We start from the raw sequence: 21,035 nt of genomic DNA, 5'->3' as shown, positions 1-21,035 counted from the left end.
GCAGTTGATTTGTGTCATCATGTTTCATCCTGCTTTTCATTTTGAGGCAAGGACAAGCCGATACGCCTCAGTTGCTCTCATAATTATTTCTGCTCCTCTCCCTTTTTCCATGCCTAGTGTTTCTGTCTTGCTCTCAGTCTTGGCCCAGGCCTGGGTGTCGATCCCTGAGGATATGATGCTGGAATGCCTATCACAAGCGTCTCCAGATGGGTATTGGGAACCATCTTAGATTCGATAAAATTTTACAAATCAAGACTGAGGAATTAAATGAAATCTTACAATGTTATCTCTCGGGTCGAATTGGTCACTGAAGTGTGCTGCCTTGATAGACCGATAATGCAAGCCACTTGCTTTTTATCATCCACATGTCATAGATTCCATCTGAGTGCTTATGTGCACAATGTGTGAATGTTAAAGTCCTTGCAGGCAGTTTATGTCATCCTTCCATTCTTCAGTTCTTCAATCAAATTTGTTTATATAGCAGTGTGGTATTCAGTGGATAGATTATAATCCGCAGGACAATCCTTGTATTCTCCCTGTAATATGCATAAAACAGCAGCACCTTCCCCAGACGCACAAGCTTTCGTCGTTGGCTGCATTCAACAGATAAAGAGGAACAATGGTTCTAATAGGCTGCACAGAGTCTCCACAACCAGTGTTTCGGCAATGCACATTTGTTCTCACAAAGGCTAAATGTATTTTGAGTGGCAGATTAAGGATATTGGTCAGAGGCTCTGCATTGTCAACTCTGAAAAGTGGGGTAAATGTGTGCTTGGATGATAATTCACACATTCTTAAGCTTGACGGCGAACAAAAAAGCAGCTCTGTTCTTGGTTTTGGGAAATGTGTTTCACAGATTGTTAATTATGGGTAGCATAATCTCATTAAGTCCTTTTGCTTTGCGACTCAATTTCTTTTACAAGCATTAGTCATGATTGAGTAGTTTAGAGGTTTAAGTTCCTCTTTTGTCTGAGTTCAAAAAATGTCCGTCTTCATAAGAGCTGTTTTTTTGGCCCCTTTGTATTCCACAAGGAAACCTGATGTCCACAGCACCAGTAGCACAGTTTGCCTGCTTGAGTGTCTGTAATATTAAACTGTCTTGGCTTATAAAAAACATAAACATTCAATGTTGCGATTCTACCAAAAAATAAGGGAATGTAAGATTTACTGCTACCATCTGACTGTAGAATACAATATACCAGCAACCTCTTATACAACCTCTTTTCACCAGTGATGTTTACTTCGTCACGTAACAAATGACACTGTGAAAACAATATGACAATGTGAGAGGGTCACTCGTAGTGAAAAACCTATAGAGAATTGTCCCCTGAATCTGCAGCTTCCCTCTGCTTTACAGAATTTTAGAGTTTTAACTTTTTGTTTTGCTGCCTGGCCTGTAACTTTGTTTTGTTCAACTTTTTTTTTGGTTCACCCTTTCTGTGAAGTTTTAGAAAACCTCAGTTAGTGTTTAGCTGATAAAAAAAAGTGCTTCAAAAGAAACATGGACAGATGCTTCCCTTAAGACATGGTATAGATCAAAAACAACTAAAAGGAGAGTGAATGTTGAACGTATTCTCTTGTGGAGTCCCCCAAGGCGCTGTATTATGACCACTGTCATATAAAATTTATGAACTGAACAGTTAAGCACTGAGCTAAAACTGGCTCCATAAAGCTAAAGAGCTGCAGATAATGATTTGCTATGGATTTAGAGTAGTAGTCGCTTTTTTATTCTTACACTGTATACATATTCTCATATGATACACTGGTAGAGAGACAGCGTAATGAATGACAAAGAAATTGCTCTGCTTTAGTATTGTTGGGTCACAGTAAAGCCTTTGATGCACCAGACGCAGGCAACGTGTCAGTATTTCTGGGTCAGTTGCTGTTTTTTTTCTACTTCTTAATACAGGTATTTTTCAGATACTGTTCTTAATTCTACCACCTCATCCATCTATCTATCTATCTATCTATCTATCTATCTATCTATCTATCTATCTATCTATCTATCTATCTATCTATCTATCTATCTATCTATCTATCTATCTATCTATCTATCTATCTATCTATCTATCTATCTATCTATCTATATATATTCTTTTTTCATTTTTCTTTCTTTCTTTCTTTAGCCTTTTAACTGGAAGATAACTACTGTAGCTAGATGCATGTAACAGTATTAGATATATTCAAGGAAAGTACAGATACCTCACATTTTTACCAGTGTAATGTACTTGAGCAAATTCACTCTGTTATATTCCATCACTGCTAACAGCTTACTGCTCATATGTCTGTGAACAGTCCTTTAAAGATGAACCAGTATAATCAGCCATGAGTGTTTCGTAGAACAGATAAACTTTCATCTGATTCAGGTTGCCCTCTTTGAGTTTTTGAGGGTGAAGTAATATCTAGATTCCCACCATGTTACCCTCTTTATATTCAGATGTTTACTGCTTTTGCAGGAGAAAATCTATTTTTCTAAACATTTGTGATGTGCGTATGATTTTGATCTACATATATGTAAATCAGGGTGATTATGGCCTAAAACAAGGCAGTATTCTTTCAAAGTGTTTGATTTTGAGAGTAGAGTACTGCCTTATCTTTGATGATCTGATATATCTAGTCTCGGTTGGATATAATCCTTGGGGACTCCTTGGACAGGCTGATGTAGCAAGTGGTCCTCTCTCTGCAAGAACATGTCAACGCATCTAATATATCTATGCATAGCCAGATCTGGCTATCGATGTTTATTTTTGACCAGTGATGTCTTGTTAGCAGCTTCATCCACAGGGCTGATGAATAAACTCTTAAGTCTCTGGTATATGCACGATGTTGCCCTCCCTCAGAGTGTAAACAATGTGCAGACAGATTAGTTCTGCTGCTGTGGGTGAAGCAGATTAGCAGAGATTATTAACAAACATGTTGAATTAAACAGACAGTATCACTTATTTCTTTGCAAACATCCCAGCTGTGTGGTTAAGGGTGCAAGTGCTTAAACCAGCATGGTAAAAACACCATGTCTCCCCACGGGAGCAGTCATCACCTTGATTGGACACAGAGCTGCCTGGATTCAATCTTCTTGGTCCCAATTACGGTCAGATTTACTGACATCAGTCACAGTTCATCACAGTGATTATGCTCAAGCTGTTCAGTGAGGAGATGATACAGAGCTTATGGGAACCACCACTAATTGGTGGTCTTCACTCTCTCACGTTCTGTCTACTCATATCTATTCCACTGGGATACATACAGATTTGTCATATCTACACTGCATAATCCTTTTGGGTTACAACAATTTTATAATAATGTATTCGAGTTTTCCTTTATGTACTCTCCCAACTGTCTGAAAGCCTCCACTATCATTCTCATCCCCAAAAAGACTAGTATAAACAGGCTCAATGACTACAGACCTATAGTCCTCACAGCATATAATGTTAAAGTACATGAGAGATTGTCTATCCCCCTCCCTTGACCCCCACCAGTTTGCTTGCAGAACTAATCGGTCCACGGAGGATGCCATCACCATCACCCTTCACAGAGCGCTGAGCCATCTGGAGAACAGGAAGAGCCACGTGAGGATGCTCTTCTGGGACTACTGCTCAGTGTTTAACACCATAATACCAGACATCCTCACCAAACTGGACCACCGTCAGATACCCCCTGCCACCTGCTACTGGATCAAAAACTTCCTCACCAACCGACCTCAGTCAGTCCAACTCAGCCCCCCGTCACTCAGCACCAGATCTCGCTGGGCTGCATTCTCCGCCCTCCTACTGCACACCAATACATCCAACCAACGTTATCGTCAAGTATGCCGGTGACACCAGTGACGGTGGTTGGGTTTATCTCTAATGGAGATAATACAGTGTACAGGGCAACGGTAGAGAACTTGTCCTGCTGCTGCTCAGAAAATAACCTGAAGCTGAACGTCCTTAAAACAAAATAACTCATAACTCATTCCCCACTCATTCTAAACAGAGGACGGGTAGAATTCGTGTCTACCTTCAGGTTTCTGGGCACCCACATCTCAGCTGAGCTCATCTGGACCCACAACATCAACACCCTGGTGAAAGCCTCCTGTCTCAGAAGAACGCCTTGCACCCCACCCACCACCTGTTTGATCAGCTGTCCTCTGGTCAGCACCTCAGGTCAATCAGGTCCCACACCTCTAGACTCACAAACAGCTTCTTCCCTCTGCCATTTGGAGTGTCAATAAACACTATCCCCCCCACACCACATCCCTGTCCACCCACTGCACTAATCTGAGCCATGGTCTGAGTAACCCCCATCATTCAGGTCACTCACACACAGACTCTATTCAGATCAAGTCTTGTCTTTGCACTACTTCCAAGCACTTTTCAAATTGTATGTACCTCTACAATGACATGGGGCTATTTTATTCTGTTCTATGCTATTCTATTCTACTGATACTCCACTGGTACCATCATTTTCTCCATGGTTTGGCTTCAAATTGTATTTACTCCAGTTTTTGTAGATGTACATGACTGTTAATAATATGCTCTTTCCCCTTTTAATGTCATGTTCAGAGTAGTGGAAATTATTCATGTTCAGTATTAAGAAGAAATGTGTCGCTTTGTGAAATATTGTCTTCTTTACTTAGCAGCAAGATAGAGTCATTCTTTACTTTTTAAACTTATGAACAAAAACACGACTTAAAATGACAAAAACTGGACTAAAGTTACAGAAATAATTTTGGACTTGGAGTATTAGTCAGGTAAATGAGGACAACTGAAAATGTCTCTTTGAGGTCTGGGTAATTGTGATTAAAATGTATTCCTGGTTATCTTCCATTTTACAAACCACAAAATGAATGTGCTGGTGAGAAAATAACAGACAGAGATAGAATGATAATGATCATGTTACTGATAAAAAATATAAATTCATTAAAAAAAACCAGAAAATAAATAATAACCCTTAAAAACAAACTCCTCAACAACGATCAAATTTGTAATTAATTCACGAGAAATCAAAACATATGTAAACCAGAGTATAATATATTTTTAGACGTATGGAAATTAAAGCAATTTTGTGGTCGTATTCGAGTGATCTTATTCAGCTGTCTAATGAGTGAGTCATCGCTTGCTATGGTATAATCAGCATAAGGCACCAACTGAAGAGGAGCAAATGGAAGCAAATCGAAACAAGCCTTTGTTACACAATCATGACCACTTGCTCTTGTCAAACAGAAAGACTTAGAAAGAAAACCCTGTCTCTGATGCAAGCCTGGCTCAGATATAGTGCTGTTGCTTTCTGCAGTTGAGATAAATAAATGTCCTGCCACTGAGAAAATGCAGTATATACAGTGGATACATGGATACATGCTTTTGAGACTTTTCATTTTCAATACTTCTCTACAATTAATAATCTTACCAGTTTGGCTCATTTGTAATTCTACTGTAGAAAAAAAATCTTTAGGTCAGATTAGATTCTCATACCATTAAAACTGGATCAAAACAACCCAAAGTCAATCAGACTTTCATTGTTGCTACTTTTGCCCAAACTGGATCTGATCAAATGATGCCTAGTTGACTGAAATTGGACTAAAATCCAAAAAGAAGTTCATTCAGCCATAACAAAGGGATTTACACTGTTTATCTGATTTTTAAGTAACATTACTTTACACTATACATTAAAGTATTGATTCACTCACATGAGCAATTTTTGTTCATCCAGAAAGGGAGTCAATATGCACCTTACAGGCACATGATGAGGATGGATCATTTAAGCATACATCTGTAATAATAGCATTGTTCATTTTTTATGGCTTGCACATGAATCTTGTATTGCATTAGTGCTTGAGGATGAATTCTAAGGGTTTAAAATCATGATGTGTGTGCAGAGAAAGGTTGACCTATGGAGAGACGGGCTGACCTGTCTTGATTGTCCATATGACAGCAATGTATATGTTCATTGCAGATTCACATTCACATATCTAAAGGTCTGACCTACAGCTTAAATGTGTTATATGCACAATACATTTTTTTCTATGTCTGTGAGGATAAGTAAAGCGTTTCATTTCCTCAGCCACACCTGCAAATCCAATCTTATTAAATGCACATTGGGTTCACCACACTTATTTAAAAGTTAATTCTCAAATATTTCCATAACTTCATACTGAATTTTTATGACTTCACTGAAGCTATGCTGCAGTGAAACAACTTTTACAGATCCCCATGACATTCAAAATGTGTTTTACTGTAGACTAGAACATAAAGAATGAATCTTCCTTTCGCCTTTTTAGAGTGAGAAGGATTTCAGGGAAGCTATTTAAGTCAGAAACTGCAGTCTTCACAACAGACACCTAAATTTTGTTTTTACTGTTGCAAATGTTGTAAACTATTCAAAATAGCTATCTTCCCATTGGGCCGGGGGTCATGACCCAGATTATGGAAAGCGATGCTGTAGAGAACTGAGCCCGAGGCATGAGGATGCCTGTTGTTTAATTGAAGTTTAATGGAAAAGATGTGTGTGGCTTCAGTTTTCATGTGATAGGGTTCAGTGCCATCTAGTGGTAATAAGTAACACAGTTTAGTAACACTAAACTGTGACTGCATGTGGGTTTGGACTTCTTTTCTTACATTATTCAGAAATAAGAGTCAGAAGATTTATTATTATTTAATTGATGAAGAAACCAAATGAACTGCTTAAGTTTATAAAGCCATAAGGATTGCATTAGAAGGAACATAGTTAGTTCCTGGAGATTTATTAACAAATCCATGAGAGTTACATATGCCACACACTGTAATAATAATAATATACGTAATATGAGCATTTACAAAATAACAAATGTGAATCTGCAAATATGTAAAAGTCTAACTACTCTAACTAAGTCATTTAAGGTACAAAATACATTTACATACTGCATAAAAAGCCTTTGTAGTGTCATTTTGTATGCATCCACTGAAATAAAGTCATAGTCAGCAAGTTCATTCATCTGTTTCATTCATCGTTCTATCAGCCTGGTTCATTTTTAGTTGTACTGCCTCGTCAGAATTCCTTGTCTCCATTGCTTTGCTCTTTCCGCGCTCCTCATCCAGTTTTTTATAGTTGTAGTAATGCATAACGAAGAAAAATATGCCAGAAACCAGCATGAATACACCGCATGCATAATATATGTATTTGTAATCACCAAAATAATCAACCAAAGCTCCTGAAAGAGAACACACATAATCTGTTAGTAACTCCATCTTGGAAATTTCTATACTTTGCTTATGTGTATAATCAAAATCACAATTCAATGGAAAAAAAGAGAAGAAAAAAAACACCACAAACCTGCCATTGGAGGTCCCAGAAGCACTGGCCCACACTCAATAATGGTGACAAGTCCAACAGCAGTGGAGAAACGAGGAGCTCCAACAAGGTCCATTAGAACTTCAAAAAGGAGTGCAGAAAGCATCCCAAATGCCAAACCAAAGAAGACAGCATATACAACTAGGCCCGTATAGCCAGACGCCAGTGGGCACATTAGGTGACATACGCCATTGTATGAAACAGCAAAACTGAAAAAATACTGTATTCTCGGCCTGATCCACTTGGTGTTGCCAACTAAGCCAGTTGTCGGTCTAATGAACATGTCCGCCAGAGCAAAAATGGAGAGCAAGAAAGCTGCTGAATATTCATCAATCCCTTGATGTTTGGCATATGGAGCCATGAAAACCACAGGTGCAAAAAAGCCAAAAAACAAGACCACATTACCAATTAGATAAATGAGGAAGCCCCTGTGTCTGAAAAGTGAGAGATCTATGAATTTCTGCACAAAGCTGTGACCCTTGCTCTCACTTTGATCTTCAGTCTGAAGGTTATCGGAGTGGGTAGTGGTGTCTTCAGCAGCAGCGTGTTCCTGAGCTTCGCTTTCACACTTTGATGGCTCATCTATTGTTTTCCGTGGTATGCTTTTGTTGACTGGTCTCATCAAAGCACCAGCTACACAGCAGTTCAAAACAATGGATCCCAGGATGAGGAAGCTTCCCCTCCAACCAAAGGAATCAAACAGAAACTGATTGAGAGGCGCCAGAGTGGAGAGAATAACCGGACTTCCAGTCATAGCGAGTCCATTGGCCATGGGCCTTTTGATCTGGAAGTAAGTGCCTATGATCGTCAGGGAGGGCTGCAAGTTGAAGGCGAGACCAAAACCTGTTAAAAATAAGGTTAAAATTACACACAGTAATTTATGAATTATTCCCTTTAGAATATTTTGAATAAAGTGCCTAAAGTATCAGTTTAAAAAGTACTTTTAGACAGTTGAATGCACCTCTTATTATTATCTGTGACATTAGTTTTATATCGGTGATGATTTGTTTACAGAAAAAAAAATATAACTAGTCCCATGGTTTGGGCATTTCTTTTCTGTACGTCTCTGACTGGTGCAGTGCTACTAGATTAAAGATTAGGTTTAAAGTCTGAGAGGTTTGTTTGCTCTCAGTTAGTAAAATGATCGTGTGGTTTTGCCTGCACATGTGCATGTGTGGATGTTCCAAATGCACCTGAATTAACAGGACAAAAAAGGTTTTACCCAAATCTAAACATTGCTTTGATGTTGTAAGAGGGGATTATAACTTATATTATATCATAAGGGTCATTGCACTCGCTGCACTGAACGACCAACTCTGCTTTACACAGGGACATAAACAATCCCTGTGGATTGATCCTGATAGTAAAAGACTGAATGAGAGTTACAACACAACCACTCCTTCCTTCAGTGTAGTCCAGTTACAACCAGGTATCATAAAGCAAACATTATAAAGGACAGAAACAGCTATACCAGAAAAATAACACAAAACTGAATTGAACATGTGCACTGTAAGAAAGTGAATCGTTTTAAAGGATAGTTTTTTAAATTGTTGGACTAGCCTATCTGACTGTTAACAAAAAAAGGAAACATAATTTACCTCCAATTACTCCAACACAGAGGTACAGATGTATTATATTAGTTCCAAAAGAAGCGAGAGCCATGCCAGTGCAAACCAGGACCCCGCCAACTATAACCACAGGTCTGCTGCCATAGCGATTGACCAGTATACTGCTGACAGGGCCTGCACACAGGAGAGAAATATCTTACATTTTTGGCAACGTTCTGAGGGACAAATTTTTCTTGACAAATCTGGTCATGGGATACGCTGCTTGGGAATGTGCCAATACTTGAAGTATGACGGCCACTAACCTCCTGCATACATAGAAGCAAGCATGACTGAGGACACCCAGGCAATCTCACTGTAGGAAACTGAAAAATATTCCTGAATCTCCTTGAAATAGATGGTGAGGGACTTAGGAAAGGCATACGAGAATCCTATGGAGATGAAAGCGCCGAAGACGACAGCCCAGCCCCAGCCTCCGTCTGGTGGGGTGTAGCCTAGATTGGTTGCTGCTGCGGGGGGCATGTTCAATTCTCCGGCTAGAAAGTGGGAACAGCAAAAATAAGTGAACAGAAAATAAACAAGTGCAACTTTTCAAAGAAAGAGTTAGATTCACATATTTTGCATCCATTATAAGTTTCACAAGACCTCACCTCGGCCCAGTCCTTGAAACTGTATCGCAAAGTCTATGAACTCAGTCCATGTGACACAGTCTTGCACTGGGACAGAGTTCACTCTGCTGTAAGCTCTTTGATCTCATCACGTGTGCTGTGATGCAAAATATGAGTGGCCATACAAAATAGAGCAATAGCCAAGCACTAGATATTGATGACAATAAATGCTTGTAGGAAGTGTAATTCAACTGCTAAAATATGTTTCTTTTAACATACGACCCTTTCATAGACATACATTGGTTTTACTGCCGAGGCCCTTTGAACTCATGTAAGCGGTGTTTGTCTACTCCTATGTGTTTGTGCACTGCAGGTGGGTTGGTCAAAATGACATGCTCTTTTGGGAAACCTTTAAAGCTGGGATTTATGTTTTGATGTCATGCCCCCAATACAATGGCACCCCCCGATGGCAGGGGGTCTCCCTCAGCAGGGCTAACTGAAAAAAAAATGCTTGGAACTTCGTGCCAATCTAACTAGATCCCCAGAGCTGTTTTTTCAGTACATGTGGGAGGGACTTATACAATATTAGGAAGGCTTTCTTAATTTTATGGTTTGTCTGCACGCTTTGATTAAGTAAAAATTAATTAACTGAAAAACTGTGTTTTGTACATGTTGTGAAAAACAGCGCTGGCTACAAATTCAATGTCAGCAGTGTTGGGCCATGTGGTTGCTGAATGTGAATGCTGGAAATAATTGGTCTCTATTTTATTTTCTTAAAATTATGAGTTGTTTAAATTGATGTAGTCACTGGATATTCTTTCAGCTTAGCACAAAATCCCTAGTTTTTATGCAAATTAATCCGGTATGGATTATTGGTGTATCTTTTAGAGGTGCTGTGAGCTCTGTTTTTTTCTTTCATGAGTTATTTAAAGATGTCTAGATGCTGAGCGATAATGTGCTCCAATTCAACCTCCTCATTAATCAGCTATTGAGACTGCAAACCGCATGTTTTGAAAGAAATACAACAAACACTACATAAAATTCAACTGAGAGAATAATAATTACAATTTATGGATTAGAATTTAAGGAAATTAAACAGCTGACATATCCTCACTAACCACTTCATTAGGTACGCCAGAGTTGGGCCACTTTTTTCTTTCCGAACTGCGTGCATAGATCATACAAAGGTGCTGGAAACATTCCTCTGAGATTTTAGTGTATAAAAGTATGTTAGCATCACACAGTTGCAGCAGATATGATGTTGCACAAACATGATGTGAATCTCCGGTTCTACCACATCCCAAATATGCTCTGTTGGCTTAAGATCTGGAAAGTGTGCCAGAGAAACCAGTCTGCTCAGTTGGTACTAAAGGTCTCAAAGTGTGTCAAGTTTGGTAAAGATGTTCAAACTGTAGCATCCCTTTCCTGTTCTTATCTTTCACAACCGGCACCAGGTGTGGTCATCTGCAGCTCTAACCCATCTGCTTCAATCTTTAACTTGTTGAGCATTTAGACATGCTCTTCTCCATGCCTTGGTTGTAATCAGTGGTTATTTGAAATGCTTCATTTTGGCTCAAAGCACCTCTGGCATCAACTTCATCAATCAAGTTTCCACTCGGAAAACTGGTGGTCACTGGATATTTCTCTTTCTTTTTTGACCATTCTCTTTATGGTTGTGTGATCCAAGCAGTTTCAGACCAGCCATCTGGATACCTGCAAAGTCACTAAAATCTCCTTTTTCCCAGTTCTAAAGCCTGTTCAGTTGGCTAATTAGATGTGTGTAAAAATAAATAAAAAATCAAACTGAAAACTAAACGTACAAAAACATGGAATGTGGATATGTAAATAAATACTCAGCATTTCTGTTTGTAGACGTAAGTCAGGGAACTTCTCGCACTCCAGTCCACTAGATGGCGATAATAAAACAAAGCCTAGATTGCCTCAAAGGGGGAAGAAGAAGTTATTCAAGAGTTATTCAAACGCTTGTATAATCTGGTTGTTAGTTGGGGAAAAGTCGGGTTGATTCCAGTGCAAGTTAGAGCTGTGTAGCCATTTGTAGCTTCAGATGTTTTCAAAAGTGAGAACATGTTTGACTTCGGGTTTAGCCAGATTGCCCAGTTGTGTAAATTCAAGAGTAACATCTGTGCTCTGCAAACATCAGCATCGCACCTTCAGTTCTGAGTCTGCTGGTGTCAGGGTGAGTTGCTCCCACTGTCTCTCTGTTTCTGCTAAACTTGTCTTTAAATTTTTAGTTAGCGGTCTGTAAAACGGGTAAACCGTTTTTAGGATAATATACTGGTTAATATGTAAACCCTGTAAAGTAAATGATTCCGCGTTACTGGTTGAAACGTCTCCAGTTTGGCAGTATAATATAAAATGATTTAAAACCACGCTTACGATTTCATAACGCTTATTTTACATGTGTAAGACTCATTTTTGACCTTGTCCTCACTGTGTGGTAGTATCTGTGCCAGCTGAGCAAAATGAAAGTTGCACTTTGAACGTTGTTAACTTAAGACAACGCTGTGGCAATACGCAACTCAATTTTTAGTTGATGGACGTTTTCCTGGGCCAAATTCAAATCATTCAGGATCTTTGATGTAATGACTATTAATGAGGTAATCTCATCAAGGTTAACATGCCTTTTTGAAAAAAGATTATGATTTCTCATGTCAGTCACATGTGTTCAGTGTGAACCTGCATTTATTTGTGAATGGGGTCCATCGGTGGACCTGCCAGTCCTGCTTTTCTTTGGTAAACTCAGTTGAGCTGCAAGGTCAGGCCCTCATGTCATGCACGTGGAGTCTGGTTCTTCTTACAGTTTGATCAAAAGCTGGCACAAGTAGGTCATTCTCAAGGGCTCTGTTCCTCCTCGAACAAAGGCGCAGTTATCTCTCCTGCTGCTGCGTTGATGCCCTTGTGCAACCCTGTCCAGCTCTTCTTGTGTAGCAGCCCGTCTCTTATATGTCCTCCACTCTCCTGTGCTGAGACTGAGACTGTAAACCATCTTGTGATGGCATATTAGTATATGGAACTACCTGTGCAACCTGAATGGGCTGCAAGTACCATCTAACGCTACCAGTAGAGACAAGGAAACTAGCAAAAAGGAAAGAGAAATATCAGTCAGGAGCGATATGGGGAGAGCAACAGTCTCACCATTTTGCTGCTTCTCCAATGCAACTGTTGTACTTTCATTTGAACCAAAGCAGGTTAAATGAATCCACAAGGGTTTATGCCTCCCAACAGGATTGATATCCTTCAAGTTTAACTGAATTTTGGAAAATTAGGGATAAAATATCAGACAATTCCTCATGTAAATGTCTGTTCTCCACTCTTTTCCAGGTTCTGTATGATGGGCTTTGTCCAATATGTGTGACTGAGATCCGTTTGCTCCAGTTTCTGCAGAGAAACCGGCCTGAGAAAGTACATTTCATTGATATCTCTCTGCCAGGTTATGATGGAACAAAATACAAGGCTATCACCTATGAGATGGCCATGAAGGAAATGCACGTGATTGATAAGAAAGACAAGGTGATTATTTAACCAAGATTTTAATGAACCTCACAATATGCAGTTTAACCTAAGTGTTGTATTATGCACCTTCATGCTGTGTGTTACCAGGTTCACAGCGGAGTCCCAGCGTTTGCAGTCATGTATAGCGCCGTAGGCCTCGGTTGGTTGGGTCGCTTTATGATGTGGTCACCTGTGAGACCATTGATGGACAAATCCTATGACATCTTTGCCAGGAACCGCTTAAAGTGGACCGGACGTGGAGAGGAGTGCACCACAGGACGCTGTGAAAAGAAAATACCCTGACGCTCCAGCACTGTTTTATAAGTACTGTAAATATATGAAGAACTGCATAAATATGCTGATAATCCTGTAAAAAATGGTTATGTTGGTTATGTAGTTCACCTAAAGTAATTTAAAATAACAACAATGATGCAGAGATAAAATTACAACTGTAAAATAGAGCTGAAGATGAATGTATTCAAAGAAATATTTCTGGATGTACAGGTTTCATTAAATGCAGTTTGAAAATCTGTTTTTGACTGATAACAGCATTTTGTCATGATTTTTATTCTTCCTCTGGTGTGTATTCGTATCAGCAGATTGGTCCAATCTTACTTCTAACAAAATCACTGGGGAGGTGGCAGTCAGACCCAAGATAGTGGCTATGGAAACAGATTTTTAAAAAAGAAAAAAGCTTTGCTGTACATGGAAAGAATCATTCTTGACAGAAAGGATTGTGTGTTCTGTAAAGGACTGTCATGTATTCATCATATACATGGTGCAGAGATAAGACTCAAAGTCACTGAAGCGGAATATGATCAATTTCCTGTCATGCACAGCGGTTCATTCAAAGCCGATTAAGAACCAAACTGTCAAGAATCTGCCACTAGATGTCATTGTAAGTCTGCGAGAGTGAAATTGTTCTTTAGAAATTGTGCTGAATTGTAGCAAACTGATCAGATCATAGCCAGAAGAACAAATACGAGCAGAAATGTCAAATTTAGTGGATTTGTTTAACAAAAAAAAATCAAAACTACTGAAGCTCTCTGATTATTTATGTCTTTTTTATGACTATTGTTTTGAAAGTAACGTCAGTGTCTGTGTGCTGGAGAGAAACACGTGAGCCCCTCCTCTTATGTTTCACCAAAAATAAACAGCTGTGTAGAACGGCATGTGCTGGTGAAAGATTACATGAGATCCTGCAATAGGACAAAAGTGTTTATAAAACACTGTTGGTTACAGCGTAAATGTCAAATGGAATTTACTTGTATGGCACTTTTTTCTTCTTACTTAATCAATTTGAGCATTCGAAGTGTTTTCTTGCTACAAGCTTCATTCACCCATTCAAACATGCCTAAGCAATTTGCATAAAATTCACAAACACACTCGTGCTCCACTGGGGGGAAATTTGGGGTTCAGTATTTTGCCCAAGGATACTTACACGGACACTTACAGACCTGGGAGACGATACTCCGAACATACACGCCAGGGATCGAACGCTCTAGGTAGGGGACTTGCTTCTGCCTCCTTGGGCACAGCTGCAAAGAAGGAACATGACACAAGGTCACATAAGCACATATTTAATTGTTTTTGCTGAATAACATTGGCCCATTTAAATCATACATCCAGGCTCTAATTTAAAACATGAGCACACTTCATAATATCCATTTACAACTGCAGACTTCCAGTTGTTTGCATCACATGTACCTTCCAGCTTGGGCACAGCTTCTAAGAATTGGAGTGCTGTTTGCGGTGATGAGTCACAGCTCTGTCTGTTTGGTGTGTGTGATGTGTGGTGATGTTTAAAGCACCCAACATGAGTTCACTGAGACCTTAAGCTGTCACCCCATCCCTAATTTTAGACTTGTGCTTGTCAGCAGTGACAACACATGACCTTAAGCCTGTGTGTCTTATTGAACACTGGCCGAGCCAGTTCGCACCCCCCATACACACCCCCAGCCCAGCCCAGCAAATGAGATTAAAGTCCTGCGTGTAGGAAGGATTGAATCAAGTGTCAAAACACAGCAGAAAAAAAAAGCGACTCTGACAGTCTGTCAAAACTACTGTTCTGGATTTTAGAGAGCAGGCATCAGCACGAAGAGGAATTGTGAAGACAGGAAAACTTGGTGTTATGTTTCAGGTAAATCTTTAGTGTGTACGCTTTCAACACATATTCTGTCAAGGTTACATTTTCTGTCATTCGTGACCTCTCCTTGCTTAAGTGGAAGACTTTAACCTATGTCGATGTTTGATTATTGCATACCCGAGCTGTCTGCCTTTTAGTTTGTATAGCCACCTTAGTGCATGCACTTCATTTTACATGGTATTAACCATTCCACCATTATTGATAAGGATAAGAGATTAACTACAGGCAAAGCCGTGTGTGTGTGTTGTCAAAATGGAAATATGGAAGTACAGATACACCATAGAGAGTTATTTATAGGCCACGCTTTTTTCTGGAGGTTTCATGTTACATTCTTGTGGAGACAGCATAAGGAAAGAAAGGCACCAGGCTATTGTAAAACATGATGCCTGTAGTTTGATCAGTCAGAGTTGTTTATAGTTGTTTATGTGCATGTCATCAGCGCAGACAAGCTTTGGAAACATGAATGCAATAATTTTATAATTTTATGTAATATCCCTAGTATTAATATTTCATCTTTGACTCACAACTTTCCCATAATTAGATTTACAAGTAAAAATGACGAAACTATCATGAGCTGCACTTCTTTTTGTTATAATTAGCAAAGTTTCTGATCATGTATGACTACTAAAGCTCAACATGTCAATATCATGTGTCATGTAAGCATTTTGTTTAACACACTCCTGCAGCCACAGAGCGTCATTATTGTGTAGTGCTGACTTAGTTGTTGTTCAAATGTTTTGTTGACTTTTCCAGATTCCTGCTGAATATGCCACTGCAAGCTGACTCAGTGCTGAGTGATATTTAGGCTTTGACTGAGTGCCGCTCATCAAGACAACATGGGTCGTTACCTGAGCACAAAATTGTGTTCATGTTGTGTGAACAGGACATTGAAATTGTACAGCAAATATAAATACACAATGAACCTTCTCAGAAAGGACCATGGTCTGACTAAAGCACCACTCTGCCTTGACCTACATAGATATTTACAGCTGTCACCTCCTCAACCTTCCAGGTTTGCAACAAAAGCCACTTTTAAAAAAGTAAAGCACAGTGATACAACCTCTACCTTTTATAGCCTCCTTAGAGACCTTACAGAAAAGGCGAGACATCCTCAGGCTCTGCGTTTTTATTCATCTTCTAATAAGGATGTCTTCAAAGCCAAAGCTCCAGTTGGGATTTTTGACGAGGCTCAGAACAATTCTCTTTTAAGTTCGGTTGGAGGGTGTCTTGGTCAATCATTTAATCAATTGTCCAGACACATTAACATTTATTTCAAAAGAAAAGAAGTTTTAAGTCTGTCTGAAAATGCCAGTGTTGTCATGTCTACTCCAGAGTATGCTTGCAGGTCACAGAGGATTAGTCAAAGTCAGCAAGCAGCCACAGAGGAAAATATACCTGAAAGCAAAGACACAACACAGACCTTGAAATGTAAGGACAAACAGTGGGACTCTGTAACAAGTCATTCAACTCAAGAAACATCTGGACTGCAGTTATTTCACATCAGCTCTCTCACGACAAGATTTGGTGAGGGTTACAATTATGTTGCTCATCACATTAACACAGTTTTCTCTCAGGGTTTGGCAAAAGTTCAAAAGCAGGAGAATTTGGAGCCTCCTTCCAAAGAGACAAACAGAAGGGAGAAGAGACGAAAAATACAAATCAGAGGTAAACAGTCTCAAGTAAAGGCAGCACTGGAACCCGACAGTAACTCCAGTACCTGGGAGGAAGGATACCTTCACTTTGCAAGGCACATTAACAAATACTTTGGTGCCAAAGTAACAGATGAAGCTCAGAATACGAAAGAACAACCTCTCATAGAGAAGGATTGGACTTACAAGAAACACCTTTTAACACAATCCACCTCACAAACTCACAGTGCCAGTTTACAACTGAAGCAAGAAGAATCTATCACCCCAGGAGCTGCAGGCAGTTTCCACAGCAGCTGTAATACAACTAAAATCAGTGAGAACTATTTCCAAACATCCCAACACATCAATCAGTATTTCCAGGGTCAAAGTGGAGTGAATGAGGACACTGAATCCCAGAAGTCCCCCAAGAGACTGAAGAGTGTATCTTTTATGGATTACCTCTGCAACCCCACAAGTACCATTCCAGAACTGCTGGGTGTTTATCGAAAAAGCAACTCCAAAACTGCCATCTCTGCCCCGCAGGCAGTATTAAATAAAAAGGTGAGTTAAAGTAACATTTTCATTAATTCCCAGTTAATGCCCCGATGAACTAAGTAAGATAAAAATCTGCTCTCATTAGTAAGAGGCTAAAATACATAAAAATGAACTTTGATGCGATTCTGCTTGTTTGTCAGCTTGTCTTGAATAGGAAACAAGCAGATGAAATGACATGTGTGTTCGCTGATAGCCTGAGACTGGCTTCTACTCCAGAAGATCTGACTGACTGCGTAGAAGCACTCAATGAACACCTTATCCACTACCCCTCATGCAAAGCCTTAATCTGGAAGGTCTGTTGAGAATTAAACACAAATACTTATATTTAACAGTTGTTTTAACCTCATTAAATTTAAAACATGATTTTGTTTCCAGGAGAAAATTGCAGTTTCAATGCTGAGACAACGGAAGAACTATGAACATAACCAGGAACTTCAGGCTGCATTAAGAGAAACTTTGGCTCTTATCGGATATGCGGATCCAGTCAAAGGCCGTGGCATAAGAGTCCTCTCAATTGATGGTGGTGGAACGAGGTAAATGTAAGAAAAAATAGATCATTAAGCACTCAAAACAACTTTAACTACACATTCATGAAGCATTTTGTTTAGTACACATTAAGCACCATAACTAGCTAACATTCATGGTCAATTCAGAATTACCAGTTAACCTAGCATGTATATCTTTGGACTGTGGATCACAGGTATTACTTGTATGTGAAGTGGTAAAGTACCTCCTTGAACTCTATCATTCAAAACCACCCTTTTCTTTGATTTGATCCATGTCGGTTAGGCTAAAATCCATCTGAATACATATAGGTGAAATCTGACCTGGTACAGCCTCTGTGCAGAAAGATTTGAAGCACCTGTACAAACTACAAATATTTTTCATTTGCGTTTCTTTTGTATTTTGGGTCACTCCAGGAAAAATCAATCAAATACATTTATTGTGTTTTTACTGCTGTTAAATGTCAAAATGGGTTTAATTTGAGCCAAACAGTATATAAAGGTTAAGCTGTGCCTGATGGTATCCACTGGTTCTGTGTATGACTATGCTAATGTGTTCATATTTCTGGGGGTTTATGTTTTCCTTTTTCTTTGCATTTTTCAGAGGTGTTGTGCCTCTTCAGATATTAAAGCTGTTGGAGGATCAAACAGGCAAAAAGATTCACCAGCTGTTTGACTACATCTGTGGAGTGAGCACAGGTGACATATAGTAAACTGAGACTAACATTTTAATGCATGCCTGTCTGAATCTACAACTCTATTTAAAATGCATGTCTCCGCATCTGTTTGTTGAAGGTGCTGTCCTAGCCTTCATGTTGGGTTTGGCTCGTTTTTCTATAGAAGAGTGTGCTGACATGTATCGTCGTTTTGGTTCTGAAGTATTCCGGCAAAACCCGCTGGTTGGTACTGTGAAGATGGGCTGGAGCCATTCTTACTATAACACTGAGACCTGGGAGACGATACTCCGGTTTGCACATAAGAGACACATTAAATGTGCTTCAGTCCTTCAAAGGAGTAAATTTTTAACAAGTTAATAAGACACTGCTTGTTTTCATTCTCATTAGAGAGAAGCTAGGTGATAGAGTACTTATTAAAACAGCCAGAGATTTCTTCAGTCCCAAGGTAAGAATATTGCACTTTCACAGAACACCAATAAAAGGACTTCCAAGCTGCTGTATTGGAGCACCCCGCTGTGGTGAGATTCCATGTTTTGATTCCAGCTTAAAAACTGGAGCTTGCACAGCTTTAACAATTGGTTTTGTTGGTGTCTGCTCAGGTTTCTGCAGTCAGCACAGTGGTAAACTGGGGTACCAGCCCTAAGGCTTTTGTCTTCCGCAACTATAACCACAAACCAGGTTCTCTCAGCCGTTACGCAGGAGGCTCAGGCTACCAGATGTGGCAGGCAGTGAGGGCATCGTCAGCCGCCCCAGGATACTTCCAGGAGTTTACCTTAGAAAATGACATTCACCAGGTTGTTAATGACAGTTTCCAATGTTGACATGTCCTTGTTTTGTCTCAAACGTGAATAGGCGAAATAAACATGTGATTAACTGAAGGACTATGAAGGGGGTGAAGGTTAACCTTACTTTTTGCTTTAAGAAAAAAAAAACATTAATAAATAAAATGCCCCAATAACTAGTGGCAATTGTTAGCCATTAATCTTTTTTCTAATGACAGTCAATGAAGTGAACACAAAAATTGGTGAATTGCAGTGATGATGCAGGCACACACATAATAGATGTGTGTGCCTGCATCATCACTGCCTGCATCATCACTGCAATGATACAGGCACACACATCATTGCAGTGATGTGTGTGCCTGCCCCAATCTTCAGTGTAAGAACGTAAGTGAAATAGCATTAATGGAGTTGGTTTACAAGACCTTATGTGCAAAAAAGCTCCAAACAAGTGTTAAACAGTATAAAAGCATCATTGTAGGAGCTTTTCAGTGATGTCAACACACTATGGTCATCCTTTATATACAGTCTTTGGTTGGATACAAATTCCATACAAAAACCCAATTCAACATATCGCATTCCGTTCAGGAAAAAAGAAAAATGCCAGTCGCTCCCTTTCCTATCACTCACACCTTAATACTTTTCTACAATTCTTAAATCAAAAATATAAGAACCTCTGTTGATATTGTATTTGTTTTACTTTAAAGGAGTTCTAATCATTCAGGCTTTTTTTCTTAAGCTTTTTTGTGCAGGTTTGATTTGAACAAAATGCTAATTTCTCGGCTTTATAGATTAATTTGTGTCTTATTAGGATGGTGGAATCACCCTGAACAATCCCTGTGCCGTGGCTGTCCATGAAAGCCATTTGCTGTGGCCAAACCAGGACTTCCAATGTGTGCTGTCCCTGGGCACAGGTCGCTATGACAGTGCTAAGAAGGGACCTGCTACCTCCACGAGCCTGAGGGCCAAAATCAGCAATCTGATCTGCAGTGCCACTGACACTGAAGGGGTTCACACCCTTTTAGATGACCTGCTGGCCCCAGATGTCTACTTCCGCTTCAACCCCATGCTGAGCTCTGATGTGTCGCTTGACGAGAACCGGCCGCAGGCCTTGGACCAGCTGCAGAGAGACACACAGAACTATCTGGAGAGAAACCAGCCAAAACTAGCCAGACTTTGTTTAGTGCTTTCAGCAGAACGCTCAGTTATTGGGAGAACTAAGGACTGGTTCAGTGAGAGGGCCTGGGAGATGAAACAGAGATTGATGTGAGTAGGTGAGGTAAAAGATGTCTACAAAGAGATGTATATCATATGCATAGAAGCACACATAACAGAAACACTTTAAAGGCAACATCCATGATATAAACGCTGTTTGACAAAATTTCGTTTTTTGGCTTGTGGTATATGTCATGATTTTGAGTTTATGTGAGGCAACCAAAAGCTCATCATCTGAGCTTTGCTAAGCAGTTCAAATGTGCAGAGGTTTTGTGTGTTTTTGTCTGATCTTTTGATATATTTTCTTTTGACTTTATGACCTAGACAGAACAAATACTCACAAGCACTTTGATGCACTCTTTAAAAAATGCCTAATGTATAAATATAATTCACTATAGGTCTTTCTGTCTTTGAAAATCAAAGAATATTTATTTAAGAGTCTATGTTTCATTAAACATATTAAATGCCACTCTTCAGGGTTTTATTTTTCAGATTACTGCAGTCTTTAAAAGTTTATAAGTGAAAAAGAAGTCCTCCAATC

The 21,035-nt window shown here is 39.5% G+C and overlaps 3 protein-coding genes across 4 annotated transcripts; 2 read left to right on the top strand and 1 right to left on the bottom strand.

Annotated features, from left to right (window-relative positions):
* Nucleotides 1-6,617: 6,617 nt before the first annotated feature.
* Nucleotides 6,618-13,210, bottom strand: slc16a7 (solute carrier family 16 member 7). 2 transcript variants are annotated; one of them, XM_085259839.1, is made up of 5 exons: nt 13,079-13,210; nt 9,176-9,406; nt 8,904-9,047; nt 7,288-8,148; nt 6,618-7,165 (listed from the first exon to the last, which is right to left on the bottom strand). In XM_085259839.1, the coding sequence occupies exons 2-5, from the start codon at nt 9,390-9,392 to the stop codon at nt 6,942-6,944; spliced, it is 1,446 nt and encodes a 481-aa protein (XP_085115965.1). In that variant the 5' UTR covers nt 9,393-9,406; nt 13,079-13,210; the 3' UTR covers nt 6,618-6,941. The 2 variants fall into 2 exon arrangements, with proteins under 2 accessions (XP_085115965.1, XP_085115964.1); XM_085259838.1 differs by lacking the exon at nt 13,079-13,210 and adding an exon at nt 9,521-9,591.
* On the top strand, nt 11,413-13,521 carry LOC146550734 (uncharacterized). The gene is made up of 3 exons (XM_085259840.1): nt 11,413-11,675; nt 12,821-13,009; nt 13,100-13,521. The coding sequence occupies exons 1-3, from the start codon at nt 11,544-11,546 to the stop codon at nt 13,292-13,294; spliced, it is 516 nt and encodes a 171-aa protein (XP_085115966.1). The 5' UTR covers nt 11,413-11,543; the 3' UTR covers nt 13,295-13,521.
* A 1,436-nt stretch (nt 13,522-14,957) lies between these two features.
* LOC146550733 (calcium-independent phospholipase A2-gamma-like) lies at nt 14,958-20,963 on the top strand. The gene is made up of 9 exons (XM_085260096.1): nt 14,958-15,131; nt 15,891-17,326; nt 17,461-17,613; nt 17,696-17,853; nt 18,428-18,522; nt 18,619-18,790; nt 18,888-18,945; nt 19,100-19,294; nt 20,091-20,963. Exons 2-9 carry the CDS (start codon nt 15,974-15,976, stop codon nt 20,547-20,549), a joined length of 2,643 nt encoding a protein of 880 aa, XP_085116222.1. The 5' UTR covers nt 14,958-15,131; nt 15,891-15,973; the 3' UTR covers nt 20,550-20,963.
* Nucleotides 20,964-21,035: the final 72 nt, after the last annotated feature.

This window comes from Mchenga conophoros, linkage group LG20, assembly GCF_057382185.1.
Source record: "Mchenga conophoros isolate Kocher_MC1m ecotype Shallow Benthic linkage group LG20, M_conophoros_male_GT1.1, whole genome shotgun sequence".
In the NCBI taxonomy this organism is placed as follows: Eukaryota; Metazoa; Chordata; class Actinopteri; order Cichliformes; family Cichlidae; genus Mchenga; species Mchenga conophoros.
Note: the sequence above shows the minus strand (reverse complement) of the source record. Positions and strands in the feature narration are given on the sequence as shown.